We start from the raw sequence: 17789 nt of genomic DNA, 5'->3' as shown, positions 1-17789 counted from the left end.
CTGGGCTTGCAAAATCTCACTAACTGTCCTGGCTGGAGTCAATACACATCTCTTTAACCCGTGCTTAACCCTCTCTCCACTCACATTGTCTGTATCTTTAAGATTTGATTACCTGTAAAGACTCGCATTCCAACCATTATTTTGTAAATTGAGTTTGTGTCTTTATATGTCCTGTTTGTGAACACAACTCCCACTTACCTGATGAAGGAGCAGCGCTCTGAAAGCTTGTGGCTTGTGTTACTAAATAAACCTGTTGGACTTTAACCTGGTGTTGTGAGACTTCTTACTGTGCTTACCCCAGTCCAACACCGGCATCTCCACATCATGTGTTATATTAAACAGTGCATTACTCAGTATTCCTGTCCTTTACTTATTGGAAAGCTATTGTGCAACAAGATTCTTTTGACAGCGCCTTCCAAACTCATGACCTGGACCACCTTGATTAGCGAGGACAGCACATGCAAGGGGCTGTTACTGCTTTGAATTCCTCTCTAAGTCATACACCATTCTCACTTGGAATTGTCGCTGTTCCTACACCAGAGAGACTGCAGTGGTTCAAGAAGGTGGCGCAACTAGTGATGGTCAATTAATGCTGGCCTAGCCATTGATGCCTATATTCCATAAGCACATTAGCAACAACACTGTAATCTCTCATGTATATTTGTATCACATTGTTATATAACACTCTTCATGAGAATATTACCTATATTTCTTGCCCCCAGGTTCCTTCCTCTTGGCCACAGCATGGTGTGATAGTGTTCCAGGATGCAGTCCTCTCTTACCAAGAGGGTCTCCCTATTGTGCTAAATGGAATTAATCTGAAGATAAATGCTGGTGAGAAAGTCGGAATTGTTGGTCGGACAGGTTCAGGGAAGTCCACTTTGTTTCTCGCGCTCTTCCGGATGGTGGAGTTGAATGAGGGTCAGATTTTCATCGATAACATTGACATAAAAAGAATCCGCTTGCTGAACCTTCGGTAGGTGATTTGTGTTTCTTTTATGTAGTTCCACTGTGATCTTGGGAGTGATGTACAACATCCCAAGTTGGGGAGGGGGTTGGTGTGCTGCATGTTGTTAGGGGAAGGAGATACTAAAACATGATAGCCAGGTGGTGAGTACTGGAGCCTAGTTTTTATTCATTTGCAAGATTAATTAAAGAGATATATATTTAATTCTCTGAGCCTCCAACAAATCCTCTCTGTTAGCCTTTTCACATATATATATATATATATATATATATATAAAAGCACAAGTAAGTCCCCAGATAATAGTATTATGGTGGATGTTAACAGTCAATAGATGTATAATTAACAGATTTCCTTCTCTTTAAATAAAATTCCAGTATATATTTGTTGGAGAGATCAAATAAACTGAGTCTCGGAGACCGTACAGACATCTATAGAATTCTCCTTCACGACTCACGGTGTTGTCCTATGTGGCTCTGCACCCAGACGCAAACTATTCTCCTTCATGACTTGCAGAATTCTCCTTTCAGGCTCTACACCCAGCTATACCAGACTGATTCCTGGGATGGTGGGAGAGTTTGAGTTGGTTAAGATTATATTTCCTAGAGTTCAGAAGAATAAGAGAGGATGTCACAGAAACCAATAAAATTCTAACAGGATGAGATAGGGTAGATGCAGGAAGAATGGCCCCCGATGGTGGGGGAGTCTGGAACCAGGGGTCACAGCCTCAGAATATGGGCGAGATCATTTCAGACTGAGATGATTTTCTGCACTGTAGGATTCTATGAACTTTATTCACCCAGCGAGTGGTGCCTGTGGAATCCACTACCACAGAACCAGTTGAGGACAAAGCATTGTATGTTTTCAAAAAGGAGTTAAATATAGCTTGAGGGCTAAAGAGGTCAAAGGATATGGGGTGAAAGTGGGAACAGGTTACTGAGTTGGATGATCAGCCATGATGCTAAAGAATGGCGGAGCAGCCTCGAAGGGCTGAATGGCCTACTCTTGCTTATAGTTTCTACGTTAATCTGACTGTTGAAGGGCTCATGTGCACATGCTAACCTTTAGAGATTTTCTTTCTCAATCTGTTTCAAGCCAGCAAGGTCAATTCTGCAATCTTTTCTCACTCATAATTTTCATATGGTGTACATTATTTCGCATTGAAAGGTTATCTAAATAATATTCAATAAGTATTACATGTTTAGTATCCTTTTTATTTTCTTGGCTTCCCAAGTTAAAGGACAACCATCCTTCTGCATAAGAAATATCAGCTGCACTAGAATACTGGTCAGGAGGAAATCTGAAACATCACTAAAGGTGAAGCTTCATGTCCTTCGGGCCACCAAGGAGCAGGAACCTATATGTTTTATCTTCATCTGTTTTATTTGCCCTTTAAACATGTTTCATCAAAGTTCTTAACTCCAACACATCAAAACGAGAAACTGGTCCAGTCTCAGTGCGCAACCAGCTAAACTGACAAAAGCAAGCTTTGCAATTCTCTCTCTCATTAGTTTTCCACTGGTTTTCTGTGATAACCTAGCATGATCCACTGGAATGGGAATCATACTTTCCAAATGGAACATTACAAAAGAGATAGTGTTGGTCAAGTTAATGGGGCTAAAGGTAGACAAGTCTCCTGGTCCTGATGGAATGCATTCCAGGGTACTAAAAGAGATGGCGGGGGAAATAGCAAATGCACTAGTGGTAATTTACCAAAATTTGCTGGACTCTGGGGTGGTTCCCGCAGATTGGAAAACAGCAAATATGGTTCCACTGTTTAAAAAGGGAGGTAGACAAAAGGCGGGTAACTATAGTCTGGTTAGCTTAACTTCTGTAGTAGGGAAAATGCTTGAATCTATCATCAAGGAAGAAATAGTGAGACATCTGGATATAAATTGTCCCATTGGGAAGACGCGGCATGGGTTCATGAAGGGCAGGTCATCTTTGACTAATTTATTGGAATTCTTTGTGACATTACGAGCACGGTGGACAATGGGGAACCTGTGGATTTGGTGTATCTGGATTTCCAGAAGGCATTTGACAAGGTGCCGCACCAAAGACTGCTACATAAGATAAAGGTGTACGGTGTTATGGGTAATGTATTAGCATGGATAGAGGATTGGTTAACTGACAAAAAGCAAAGAGTGGGGGTAAATGGGTGTTTTTCTGGTTGGCGATCAGTGACTAGTAGTGTGCCTCAGGGATCAGTGTCGGGACCACAATTGTTTACAATTAAAATAGATAATTTAAGTTGGGGACCAAGCGTGGTGTGTCAAAGTTTGCAGATGACACTAAGATGGGTGGCAGAGCAAAGTGTGCAGAGGACACTGAAAGTCTGCAAAGGGATATAGATAATGTAAGTGAGTGGGCGAGGGTCTGGCAGATGGAGTACAATGTTGGTAAATGTGAGGTCATCCATTTTGGTAGGAATAACGGCAAAATGGACTAATTTTTAATGAGTAAAAAATTGCAGCATGCTGCTGTGCAGAGGGACCTGGGTTCCTTGTGCATGAGTTGCAAAAAGTTGGTTTGCAGGTGCAGCAGGTAATTAAGAAGGCAAGTGGAATTTTGTCCTTCATTGCTAGAGGAATGGAGTTTAAAAACAGCGAGGTTATTATGGTGCAGCTGTATAAGGTGCTGGTGAGGCCACACCTGGAGTATTGTATACCATTTTGGTCTCCTTACTTGAGAAAGGATATACTGGCACTGGAGGGGGTGCAGGGGAGATTCACTAGGTTGATTCCGGAGTTGAGAGGGTTGGCTTATGGGGAGAGACTGAGTAGACTGGGGCTATACTCATTGGAATTCAGAAGAATGTGGGGGCTCTTAAAGAAACATACAAGATTATAAAGGGAATAGATAAGATAGAAGCAGGGAAGTTGTTTCCACAACTAGAACTAGGGGGCATAGCCTCAAAATAAGGGGAAGCAGATTTAGGACTGAGTTGAGGAGGAACCTCTTCACCCAAAGGGTTGTGAATCTGTGGAATTCCCTGCCCAGTGAAGCAGTTGAGGCTACCTCATTGACTGTTTTTAAGGCAAAGATAGATAGGTTTTTGAACCGTAAAGAAATTAAGGGTTATGGTGAGTGGGCGGGTAAGTGGAGCTGAGCCCACAAAAAGATCAGCCATGATCTTATTGAATGGTGGAGCAGGCTCGAGGGGCCAGATGGCCTACTCCTGCTCCTAGTTCTTATGTTCTTATTTGAAATGATACCAGACCCACTTTGCTTATAAGCAAACTAATGTATTTAAACGGCCCACACTCAAAATATTAAATTCTAATTTTATTTAGAAACACATAATTGTTACAGCGCAGAAGGCGGCCATTCAGCCTATAAAAGCTACATCAGCTCTTTGAATGAGCAATTCATTTAATGCTCTCTCCCACTATATCCCCATAACCCTGCTCATTCCTCTTCTTCAGATAACAGTCTAATTCCCTTTTCAATGCCTTGATTGAACCTGCCTCCACCACATTCTCAGGCAGTACATTTCAAACTTAAGTACTTGCTGTATGAAAAATATTTTTTCTCATATCACTTTTCCTTCTTTTAACAATGGGGACAGTTTCTCCCTATCTATTCTGTCCAGATCCCTCAAGACTTTGAATACCTCTATCAAATCTCCACTCAACCTTCTTTGCTCCTCGCAAATCAATCCAAACTTCTTCAATCTTTCTTCATAACTAGCTCCTGGGATGTGAAACTTCATTCTTGTAAACTTTTTCTACACTCTTTCCAATGCTTTTATATGGGTATCATTTGGTGAGGATGACTGAAACATGGCTACAGGAGGACCGGGACTCGGAGTTGAATGTCCAAGGGTACTCAGTATTCTGAAAGAATAGACAAGAAAGACAGGAGATGGAGTTGCTTTATTGGTTAAAGATGACACCAAGGTTGTATTAAGAAATGGCACTAGGACCCACATGTTAAATTCATCTCGGTGGAAATAAAAAACGAAGGAGAAAACATCTTGGTAAGAGCAATTTACAGGCTTCTGAGCAATATTTTGGAAGTGGAACATAGTCTAAATCAAGAAATAATGAGGGCTGTGAGAAGGGCACATCGGTAATCATGGGTGATTTTAACATGTATATAGACTGGATTAATCAAATAGGCAAAGGTAGCCTCGAGGGAGATTTCATGGAGTGTCTGAGGGATTGTCTCTCAGAGCAATATGTTGCGGAACCAACCAGGGAGCAGGTTATTTTAGATTTAGTGTTATGTAATGAAGAAGGGTTGATAAATAGTCTTGTTGTCAAAGATATTTTTGGAAAGAGTGATCACAGCATCCTAGAATTTCAGATTCAGATTGAGCGAGAGAAGACAGAGTGCCATTCTAGAGTTTTAGCGTTGGGCAGAGATAATTAAACAGGCCTGAGGAAAGAGTTGGCCCAAATAAACTGGGCACAAATAATTGAGGATAGAACAGTTGAGGAACAATGGTGGATGCTCAGGGAGATATTGAATAACTCTCAATTAAAGCATATTCCTGAGAAGAAGGGGAATTGTAAAAGGAAGAAAAACGTTCCATGCCTACACAAGGAATTCAAAGAAGATATAAAGGCAAAAACTAGGGTATACCAAACTGCAAAAGCTAGTGGCAAGCTGGAGGATTGGGAGAACTTTAAGGTTCAGCAAAAGGCTACTAAAAACAGAATCAAAAGAGCTAATATTAACTATGAAAGGAAACTAGCAGAAAACATAAACACCAATACCAAAAGCTTCTACAAGTATATAAAGAGGAAAAGAATAGCTAAAGTGAATGTTGGCCCTTTAGAGAACAATATTGGTGAGGTATTAACGGGGTACACAGATGGCAGAGGCACTAAACCAATATTTTGCCTCTGTCTTCACAGTAGAGAATAATGAAGATTTTCCAAAAACTGTAGCTAATGCAGAAGAATTTGGTGCAATAACCATCATTAGGGATAGGGTATTGAATAAACTAATGGGATTAAAGGCAAAATAATCTCTAGGACTCGATGGCCTGCACCCTCGGGCATTAAAGGAGGTGGCAGCAGAGATAGTGGATGCATTGGTTACGATATTTAAAAATTCCTTGGATTGGATTGGAAACACACTAATGTGATGCCCCTATTCAAAAAGGGAGAGAAGCAAAAGGTAGGAAACTATGGCCGGTTAGCTTGACCCTCTGTGGTGGGGAAGTTGCTGGAATCAATCATTAAGGAGGAGATGAATGAGCGTTTGGAAAGCCAAAGCTCAGTCTACCGTTGACGGTATGGTTTTATGAGGGGTTTGTCATGCTTGACAAACTTGCTTGAATTCTTTGAGGACACAACCAGCAAGGTGGATAGTGTGGAGCCTATGGATGTGGTATATCTAGACTTCCAGAAGGCATTTGACAAGGTGCCGCATTAAAGACTGATCTAGAAGGTGAGATCGCAGGAGATTGGGGACAGAGTGACAGAAATCAGAGGGTCGGGATAAATGGGCCAATCTCTGGCTGGTGAAATGTATCTAGTGGGGTGCTGTAGGGGTAAGTCCTTGGACCTCAACTGTTCACAATCTATAGAAATGACCTGCAAGCAGGCACAGAGTGTAACATAGCAAAATTTGCGGATGATACTAAAATAGGTGGGAAAGCAGGCAGTGAAGAGGATATAAAGATTTTACAAATGGATATAGATAGGCAGATGGAGTTTAATGTGGATAAGTATGAGGTTATCCATTTTGGCAGAAAAAATAGCAAGGCAAATTATTACCTAAATGGAAAACAGATTTAAAATGCGTCTGGGTAGAGGTGTGTATGTTTATGAATCACAGAAAGTCAGTATACAGGTGCAGCACAGAATAAAAAAAGGTTAATGTAACGTTAGCATTTATTGCAAAAGGACTGGAGTATAAGAGTAGAGGAGAGTTGTCGCAATTGTATAGGTGTAGGTGAGACCACATCTGGAGTAGCGTGTCCAGTTTTGGTCTCCTTATTTGAGGAAGGATGTGGTGGCTTTGGAGGCAGTTCAGAGGAGGTTCAGCAGATTGAATCCAGCGATGACCGGATTGACATATAAGGAGTTTAGAAGGATGAGAGGGGATCTGATCAAGGTATATAAAATTTTAAAAGGGATTGATAAAGTAAATGTAGAACAAATGTTTCTTAAGAACTAGGAGCAGGAGTAGGCCATATGGCCCCTCGAGCCTGCTCCGCCATTCAATGAGATCATGTTGATCTTTTCAGCTCCACTTACCCGCCTGCTCACCATAACCCTTAATTTTATTACTGTTCAACAATCTATAAAAATCCTATGGGGCAATCTAGAACAAGAGGTCATAGGTATAAGTTGAGAGGTGGTAGATTTAAAACCAAGATGAGGAGGAATTACTTCTCGCAGAGGTGAACTTGTGGAACTCACTGCCCCATAGCGCGGTGGAATTGAATTGTTGAATGGTTATAGGAGGAAGATAGACATATTTCTGATTGTTAAAAAAAGGGATATGGGGAATAGGTGGGGAGGTGGATTTGAGACCGGGGAGAGATCAGCCATGATCTCATTGAATGCTGGAGCAAGCTTGAAAGGCTGAATTTGCCTCCTGCTCCTAATTTCTATGTTCCTATATTATGATGAATATCTAGTCTATGGTTAATGTTTAGTTTTGGAGAGATGAAAATTTAACTGTGCAAAATGGAACTTGAGCAACTTGGACTCTATTACACTTACAAGTTTGGGGCCATTTTGACTTAAGGGATCAACAGCTAAAGAAGTAAGATCAGAAAAAAGTAGGTAGGCTCAATTAGGTGGAGAGCTTGAGGCGTGGTGTGCACACTGATTGCAAAGAAGCGCAATCCAGAAAAATGTTTTGTTTTGAGAATTAGAGCTAAATTATTTTAAAGGCATTCAGTGAACTCATGGAGTCACATGCTCTGGATGAAGGGGAACCAGTGGATGTATTGTATTTAGATTTCCAGAAGGCATTTGTTAAGGTGCCACTTTAAACGTTATTGCAGAAATAAAAGCTGATGGTATGGGGGCTCACATATTGGCATAGATTAAAGATTGGCTAGCTAACAGGAAGCAGAGTTGACATAGAAACTTGAAGCAGGAGTAGGCCATTCGGCCCTTTGAGCTTGTTCTGCCATTCATCATGATCACGGCTGATCATCAAATTCAATACCCTCATTCCCCCCTTCCTCCCATATCCTTTTAACCCCAAGAGCTATAACTAATTTCTTCTTGAAATCAGAAAACGTTTTTGCCTCAACTACATTCGGTGATAGTGAATTCCACACATTCACCACCCTCTGGGTGAAGACATTTCTCCTCACCTCAGTTCTAAAAGATTTACCCCTTTTCCTCAAACTATGAGCCCTAGTTCTGGACTCTCGCACCACTGGGAACATTCTTTCTGAATCTACCCTGTCTAACTCTGTTAGAATTTAAAAGTTTCTATGAGATCCCGTCTCACTCTTCTAAACTCGAGTGAATATAATCCTAACCGACTTGTATGACAGACCTGCCATCCCAGGAATCAGCCTGGTAAACCTTTGCTGTACTCTCTCTATAGCAAGGACATTCTTCTTCATATAAGGACACCAAAACAGAACACTATACTCCAGGTGTGGCCTCAGCAACACCCTATACAATTGCCGCAAAACATCCCTATCCCTATACTCAAATCCTCTCGCTATGAAGGCCAACATACCATTTATCTCCTTTACTGCCTGCTGTACCTGCACGCTTACTTTCAGCGACTGATGCATGAGGACAGCAAGGTCTCAATGAGTATTCACCTCTCTCAATTTACACCCATTTAAGTGATAATCTATCTTCCTATGATTGCTATCAAAGTGAATAACCTCACATTTATCCACATTATACTGCATCTGCCATGCATATACACACACACTGAGCCTGTTCAAATCACACTGAAGCATCTCTGCATCCTCTTCACAGCTCACCCTCCCACCCAACTTTGTATCTGCAAATTTGGAGATAATACATTCAGTTCCCTCTTCCAAATCATTAATATATAATGTAAACAGTTGAGGTCCTAGCACAGATCCCTGTGGAACCCCACTAGTCACTGACTGCCAATCAGAAAAAGACCCATTCATCCAACCATTTGCTTCCCATCTGCTAACCAGCTTTCTATCCATCTCAAGGCATTACCATGTACTTTAACATCTTTTTCTGTTTGGCACAATGTGACATGTGATGTGCCACAGGGATCAGTGCTGGGGACTCAAATTTTTACAATTTTTATAAATGACTTGAATGAAGGGACTGAAGGTATGTGTGTTAAATTTGCTGATGACACAGAGATTAGTAGGAAAGTAAATTGTGAAGGGGACCTAAGGAGGTTACAAAGGGACACAATTTAAGTGAGTGGGCAAAGATCTGGCAAATGGAGTATAATGTAGGCAAATTTTGGCAGGAAGAATTAAAAAGAAGCTTATTATCTAAATGGTGAAAGATTGCAGAGCTCTGAGATTCAGGGAAAGACTGGTTACAGGTACAGCAAGTAATGAGAAAAGCAAATAGAATATTAAGTTTACAGAGGGAATTGATAACAGAAGTGGGGAGGTTATGCTTTAGTTATACAGGGCATTGATGAGACCAAATCTGGAATACTGTGTACTATACTCTTCTTATTTAAGGAAAGATATAAATGTGTTAGAAGCTGTTCAGGAATGGGTGTTTATGAGGAAAGGTTGGACACATACACCGAAACTCTACCACCTTGCCCACCATGGAATCGGAGCAGGTGAGGGTCCGACAACGGAAATCTCCGTTGACCTTGGGCAGGAATTTCCGGTCTCACTCAAGCGAAGCTGTAAAATCCTGCCCATAAAGCTGTAGCCATGAGAGTTTCTAAGAGTAAGAGACGACTTGATTGAAAGCCTGAAGGTCCTGAGGGTACATAGAACATAGAACAGTACAGCACAGAACAGGCCCTTCGGCCCACGATGTTGTGCCGAGCTTTATCTGAAACCAAGATCAAGCTATCCCACTCCCTATCATCCTGGTGTGCTCCATGTGCCTATCCAATAACCGCTTAAATGTTCCTAAAGTGTCTGACTCCACTATCACTGCAGGCAGTCCATTCCACACCCCAACCACTCTCTGCGTAAAGAACCTACCTCTGACATCCTTCCTATATCTCCCACCATGAACCCTATAGTTATGCCCCCTTGTAATAGCTCCATCCACCCGAGGAAATAGTCTTTGAACGTTCACTCTATCTATCCCCTTCATCATTTTATAAACCTCTATTAAGTCTCCCCTCAGCCTCCTCCGCTCCAGAGAGAACAGCCCTAGCTCCCTCAACCTTTCCTCATAAGACCTACCCTCCAAACCAGGCAGCATCCTGGTAAATCTCCTCTGCACTCTTTCCAGCACTTCCACATCCTTCTTAGAGTGAGGTGACCAGAACTGCACACAATATTCCAAATGTGGTCTCACCAAGGTCCTGTACAGTTGCAGCATAACCCCACGGCTCTTAAACTCCAACCCGCTATTAATAAAAGCTAACACACTATAGGCCTTCTTCACAGCTCTATCCACTTGAGTGGCAACCGTTAGAGATCTGTGGATATGGACCCCAAGATCTCTCTGTTCCTCCACAGTCTTCAGAACCCTACCTTTGACCCCGCAATCCACATTTAAATTAGACCTACCAAAATGAATCACCTCACATTTATCCGGGTTAAACTCCATTTGCCATTTTTCAGCCCAGCTTTGCATCCTATCTATGTCTCTCTTTGCAGCCTACAACAGCCCTCCACCTCATCCACTACTCCACCAATCTTGGTGTCATCAGCAAATTTACTGATCCACCCTTCAGCCCCCTCCTCTAAGTCATTAATAAAAATCACAAATAGCAGAGGATGGTTCATTTTACGGGAAAATCTAGAATTTAAAACTAGGGTCACTGATTAAGAATAAGGGGTCACTCATTTAAAGCGGAGATGAGGAGACATTTTTTTTCTTTCAGAGGGTTGTGAGTCTTTGGAACTCTCTTCCTGAAACTGCAGTGGAAACAAAGTGTTGGAATATTTTTAACCTGGTGTTGTGAGACTTCTTACTGAATATTTTTAAGGCAGAGCTAGATAGATTTGTGATTAACATGTGGGAGCAAAGGTTATGGGTGGGTAGGCATGAACGTGAGGTTTGAAGGTGCAATCAGATCAGCCATGATCTACTTCAGTGGCTCAAAGGGCTGAGTGACCTACTCCTGCTCCGAATTCAAATCTTTCTACAGCAATGGGTGAAGCTTAGGAATGTTCCAGTTTCAATTTTTCTGAATGTTCTGCAGCAGAAGAAGATTCGATACTGAAAGGGTGCTGCATCTAGCAGGCTTCTGGCAGGTAGGGCTCAAGTTAGCCCTGGGAGCCATTTTTGTAGCTGCTGGTTGCGTGAAGTTCACAGCTTTCATGTGGTTCAGAGAAGCGGTGGGAGCAATGAGCAGGCTCTCACTTTGGGTACAGGGAAACACTGGAAGCTGTTTGGTGCAGCCGGCTGACTGGAGTTCAGCAAAACCAGGAGCAGTGCCAGTTTAGCAAAACTCGAGGTTTGCTGAAGGGTTATAATTGTGCTGATAATTAGAGGCAGGAATGCAGCATTATGAATCGTGTATAATGCTGTCTCAGGAGGAGAGATTGAACTTTTGGGAGATAAGCAGTGATGGAAACATTCTAATTCAGAGCAGCTTTCGATGGAATTCAAAGGTGAAAACATGTAAAAAATGAAAACCTCCGAGAGGTTTTAATTTTCAGAGCAGCTTGCAGACCTCTGTCTTTAAACAAATCCCAGCCCAAACTGGAAGCTGCAGACCTAGCTCCTCCCATTAACCACATTATCACATGACCCTGTCAATCAACCTAATCAAATACCCCAGGGGAAATCTTCACCTCCATTAGCTCTCTCCTAAGTAAACGCTGGCTAATTATCCTGCTCTCCCAGCATCTGAGCTATATTCCTTCCGGACATTTGATTTGATTTATTATTGTCACTTTTTGGGATGCAGTGAAAAGTCTTGTTTCTTGCGCGCTATACAGAAAACCATACCGTTCATAGAATACATAGGGGAGAAGGAAAGGAGAGGGTGCAGAATTTAGTGTTACAATCATATCTAGGGTGTAGAGAAAGATCAACTTAATATAAAGTCGCATTGTAAGAGAGTTTATAAGAATTAGAATAGTTTTCAAAGCACAGAACGAGAGTAAAAGATAAAATTAGTGGGTATGCTGTGGCAAGCTCACAACAATCGCTATGCTCCAGCAACATCTTGAATTATATATCACTGACCTATAGAAAAAAGCTGAATTTTAAAACATTCCCCTTAAACATAAAATATATGAATAACACACCATCATCACACTGTTACAAGGTGAACTGGCACTTACCAAGACAATGTCAGGCCACCAGTAGGGCAGAACTTCTGCCCCTTGGAGTTGTTGGCTAATCGGAACCCCCCAGTTCACCCATTAGCAGCAGTCCCACCAAGAGCAATGGCCATTGTCAGTAACACACTGCGGCTTTTAGCAGAGATTGCCACTGGATCGCTTGAGAAATATAAGTGAGAGGCAGAAGGTCGCAAAAGGGAATTGCCAGCAATGGCAGGGATAGAATATTGGTGGCTGGCTTTCTGGTAGCATTGGAAATCTCTGGCTTGTGTACTCCCTGAGCCTCCATTAAATCTAGGTAGGCTGAGGGATAATGATTTTAACAAACGTCATTGGTATCTCGCCGTGAGAGGGTGGGATTCCGCTGTTGGTACATTCCATTTGAAAACATTTCCTGCTTCTGGCAATCATGGTGCAGCAGAAAGCAGGAGAGAGATTTCTGGACAGTAGAGGCATTAAGGGGTATGGGGAGAGTGCGAGAGTATGGTGTTGAGATCAGCCAAGATCACATGGAATGGCAGAGTATGACTCTATAGTAGGCTTGTGGGCCAGAATGGCCGACTCCTGCTCCAACTTTCAATGTTCTCATTTCCCAGCCTCGCATGCTCATCACTGCTTCGCAAATCCAATCACGTCATCGGCCTCGTGGGCCCGTCAGTGCCTCACGAATCCAATCACATCATCGGCCTCGTGGGCCCGTCACTGCCTCGCGAATCCAATCACATCCGAGACCTCGTGCGCCCGTCACTGCCTCGCGAATCCAATCACATCCTAGGCCTCGAACACTCATCACTGCCTCGCAAATCCAGTCACATCCTAGGCCTCGTGCGCTCATCACTGCCTCGTGAATCCAATCACATCCTCGGCCTCGTGCACTCATCACTGCCTCGTGAATCCAATCACATCCTCGGCCTCGTGCGCCCGTCACTGCCTCGTGAATCCAATCACATCCTCGGCCACGTGCGCCCGTCACTGCCTCGCGAATCCAATCACATCCTCGGCCACGTGCACCCGTCACTGCCTCGCGAATCCAATCACATCATAGGCCTCGTGCGCCCGTCACTGCCTCGTGAATCCAATCACATCCTCGGCCACGTGCGCCCGTCACTGCCTCGTGAATCCAATCACATCCTCGGCCTCGTGCGCCCGTCACTGCCTCGTGAATCCAATCACATCCTCGGCCACGTGCGCCCGTCACTGCCTCGTGAATCCAATCACATCCTCGGCCACGTGCGCCCGTCACTGCCTCGCGAATCCAATCACATCCTCGGCCTCGTGCGCCCGTCACTGCCTCGTGAATCCAATCACATCCTCGGCCTCGTGCGCCCGTCACTGCCTCGTGAATCCAATCACATCCTCGGCCACGTGCGCCCGTCACTGCCTCGCGAATCCAATCACATCCTCGGCCACGTGCACCCGTCACTGCCTCGCGAATCCAATCACATCATAGGCCTCGTGCGCCCGTCACTGCCTCGTGAATCCAATCACATCCTCGGCCACGTGCGCCCGTCACTGCCTCGTGAATCCAATCACATCCTCGGCCTCGTGCGCCCGTCACTGCCTCGTGAATCCAATCACATCCTCGGCCACGTGCGCCCGTCACTGCCTCGTGAATCCAATCACATCCTCGGCCACGTGCGCCCGTCACTGCCTCGCGAATCCAATCACATCCTCGGCCTCGTGCGCCCGTCACTGCCTCGTGAATCCAATCACATCATAGGCCTCGTGCGCCCGTCACTGCCTCGCGAATCCAATCACATCCTCGGCCTCGTGCGCTCATCACTGCCTCGTGAATCCAATCACATCATCGGCCTCGTGCGCCCGTCACTGCCTCGCGAATCCAATCACATCCGAGACCTCGTGTGTCCGTCACTGCCTCGTGAATCCAATCACATCCGAGACCTCGTGTGTCCGTCACTGCCTCGTGAATCCAATCACATCCGAGACCTCGTGCGCCCGTCACTGCCTCGTGAATCCAATCACATCCCAGGCCTCGTGCGGCCATCACTGCCTCGCGAATCCAATCACATCCTCGGCCTCATGCGCCCGTCACTGCCTCGTGAATCCAATCACATCCCAGGCCTCGTGCGCCCATCACTGCCTCGCGAATCCAATCACATCCGAGGCCTCGTGCACCCGTCACTGCCTCGCGAATCCAATCACATCCGAGGCCTCGTGCACCCGTCACTGCCTCGCGAATCCAATCACATCCCAGGCCTCGTGCGCCCATCACTGCCTCGCGAATCCAATCACATCCGAGGCCTCGTGCACCCGTCACTGCCTCGCGAATCCAATCACATCCGAGGCCTCGTGCACCCGTCACTGCCTCGCGAATCCAATCACATCCGAGGCCTCGTGCGCCTGTCACTGCCTCGCGAATCCAATCGCATCAACAACAAAGACAACAAAGAACAATACAGCACAGGAACAGGCCCTTCGGCCCTCCAAGCCCGCGCCGCTCCCCGGTCCAGGATTGAATCCTGAATCCAGGATCCCTGCCCAATTTTCCAGCCTATCTACATCCTAATATCCTATCCACCGAGCTGTCCCTCACAGCTACGATGCTTTGTTCATTACAACCTATTAACTTACCCCGACCCCCCCATTCCAGACCATGTGATCTCCAGGGAGAGGCGAAAACCCAGAGTGAAAAACCCCAGGGCCAATATGGGGAAAAAAAATCTGGGAAATTCCTCTCCGACCCCCTGAGGCGATCGAAACGAGTCCAGGAGATCACAATGGCCCTGATCAGAAAATGCTTCCCAACCCTATTCATTTCCACTTCTGCTTTACAAACACCATCTGAATTCCCTGCCCCCGAGACAGGTTCCAAACTATCCGCTGTCTCGCTCTGTACTGGCACCAGTAAGATGATCATAGAATGAAGCCTTGAAACGAGAAACAAAGAACAATTAGCCCGCGCCGCTCCCTGGTCCAAACTAGACCACTCTTTTGTATCCCTCCATTCCCACTCCGTTCATATAGCTGTCTAGATAAGTCTTAAACGTTCCCAGTGTGTCCGCCTCCACCACCTTGCCCGGCAACACATTCCAGGCCCCCACGACCCTCTGTGTAAAATATGTCCTTCTGATATCTGTGTTAAACCTCCCCCCCTTCACCTTGAACCTATGACCCCTCGTGAACGTCACCACCGACCCGGGGAAAAGCTTCCCACTGTTCACCCTATCTATGCCTTTCATAATTTTATACACCTCTATTAAGTCTCCCCTCATCCTCCGTCTTTCCAAGGAGAACAACCCCAGTTTCCCCAATCTCTCCTCATAACCAAGCCCCTCCATACCAGGCAACATCCTGGTAAACCTCCTCTGTACTCTCTCCAAAGCCTCCACGTCCTTCTGGTAGTGTGGCGACCAGAACTGGACGCAGTATTCCAAATGCGGCCGAACCAACGTTCTATACATCTGCAACATCAGACCCCAACTTTTATACTCTATGCCCCGTCCTATAAAGGCAAGCATGCCATATGCCTTCTTCACCACCTTCTCCACCTGTGACGTCACCTTCAAAGATCTGTGGACTTGCACACCCAGGTCCCTCTGCGTCTCTACACCCTTTATGGTTCTTCCATTTATCGTGTAGCTCCTCCCTACATTATTCCCACCAAAATGCATCACTTCGCATTTATCAGGATTGAACTCCATCTGCCATTTCTTTGCCCAAATTTCCAGCCTATCTATATCCTTCTGTAGCCTCTGACAATGTTCCTCACTATCTGCAAGTCCTGCCAGTTTTATGTCGTCCGCAAACTTACTGATCACCCCAGTTACTCCTTCTTCCAGATCATTTATATAAATCACAAATAGCAGAGGTCCCAATACAGAGCCCTGCGGAACACCACTAGTCACAGGCCTCCAGCCGGAAAAAGACCCTTCCACTACCACCCTCTGTCTTCTATGACCAAGCCAGTTCTCCACCCATCTAGCCACCTCCCCCTTTATCCCATGAGATCCAACCTTTTTCACTAGCCTACCATGAGGGACTTTGTCAAACGCTTTACTAAAGTCCATATAGACAACATCCACGGCCCTTCCTTCGTCAACCATTCTGGTCACTTCTTCAAAAAACACCACCAGGTTAGTGAGGCATGACCTCCCTCTCACAAAACCATGCTGACTATCGTTAATGAGTTTATTCCTTTCTAAATGCGCATACATCCTATCTCTAAGAATCTTCTCCAACAACTTCCCCACCACGGACGTCAAGCTCACCGGCCTATAATTACCCGGGTTATCCTTGCTACCCCTCTTAAATAACGGGACCACATTGGCTATCCTCCAATCCTCTGGGACCTCACCTGCGTCCAGTGACGAGACAAAGATTTGCGTCAGAGGCCCAACGATTTCACCTCTCGTCTCCCTGAGCAGCCTTGGATAGATTCCATCAGACCCTGGGGATTTGTCAGTCTTTATATTCTCTAACAATATAAAGAATATAATCCTCGGCCACGTGCACCCGTCACTGCCTCGCGAATCCAGTCACATCCTCGGCCTCGTGCGCCCATCACTGCCTCGGGAATCCAGTCACATCCTCGGCCTCGTGCGCCCATCACTGCCTCGGGAATCCAGTCACATCCTCGGCCTCGTGCACTCATCACTGCCTCGTGAATCCAATCACATCCTCAGCTTCATGCGCCCGTCACTGCCTCGCGAATCCAATCACATTCTAGGCCTCGTGCGCCCGTCACTGCCTCAGGAATCCAATCACATCCTCGGCCTCGTGTGTCCGTCACTGCCTCGTGAATCCAATCACATCCTCGGCCTCGTGCTCCCGTCAATGCCTCACGAATCCAATCACATCCCAGGCCTCGTGTGCCCGTCACTGCCTCGTGAATCCAATCACATCCTAGGCCTCGTACGGCCGTCAATGCCTCGCGAATCCAATCACATCCTCGGCCTCGTGCGCTCATCACTGCCTCGCGAATCCAATCACATCCTCGGCCTCGTGCACCCGTCACTGCCTCGCGAATCCAATCACATCCTCAGCCTCGTGTGCCCGTCACTGCCTCGCGAATCCAATCACATCCTTGGCCTCGTGCGCCCGTCACTGCCTCGTGAATCCAATCACATCCTCAGCCACGTGCGCCCGTCACTGCCTCGAGAATCCAATCAGATCCTCGGCCACGTGCGCCCGTCACTGCCTCGAGAATCCAATCAGATCCTCGGCCACGTGCGCCCATCACTGCCTCGCGAATCCAATCACAGCCTAGGCCTCGTGCGCCCGTCACTGCCTCGTGAATCCAATCACATCCTCGGCCACGTGCGCCCGTCACTGCCTCGTGAATCCAATCACATCCTCGGCCACGTGCGCTCATCACTGCCTCGAGAATCCAATCAGATCCTCGGCCACGTGCGCCCGTCACTGCCTCGAGAATCCAATCAGATCCTCGGCCACGTGCGCCCGTCACTGCCTCGAGAATCCAATCACATCCTCGGCCAC

The 17789-nt window shown here is 45.7% G+C and overlaps 1 protein-coding gene across 1 annotated transcript in view; it reads left to right on the top strand.

The window, feature by feature from the left end:
• Positions 1-17789, top strand: part of abcc10 (ATP-binding cassette, sub-family C (CFTR/MRP), member 10) — a 183184-nt gene that overhangs the window by 91189 nt on the left and 74206 nt on the right. Inside the window, exon 6 of the mRNA XM_078213518.1 lies at positions 723-976. Within this exon, the coding sequence (XP_078069644.1) occupies positions 723-976 (254 nt within the window). The remainder of the gene's footprint in view (positions 1-722; positions 977-17789) is intronic.

Source organism: Mustelus asterias, chromosome 5 (assembly GCF_964213995.1).
Source record: "Mustelus asterias chromosome 5, sMusAst1.hap1.1, whole genome shotgun sequence".
In the NCBI taxonomy this organism is placed as follows: domain Eukaryota; kingdom Metazoa; phylum Chordata; class Chondrichthyes; order Carcharhiniformes; family Triakidae; genus Mustelus; species Mustelus asterias.
This window is presented reverse-complemented; position numbering and strand designations above follow the sequence as displayed.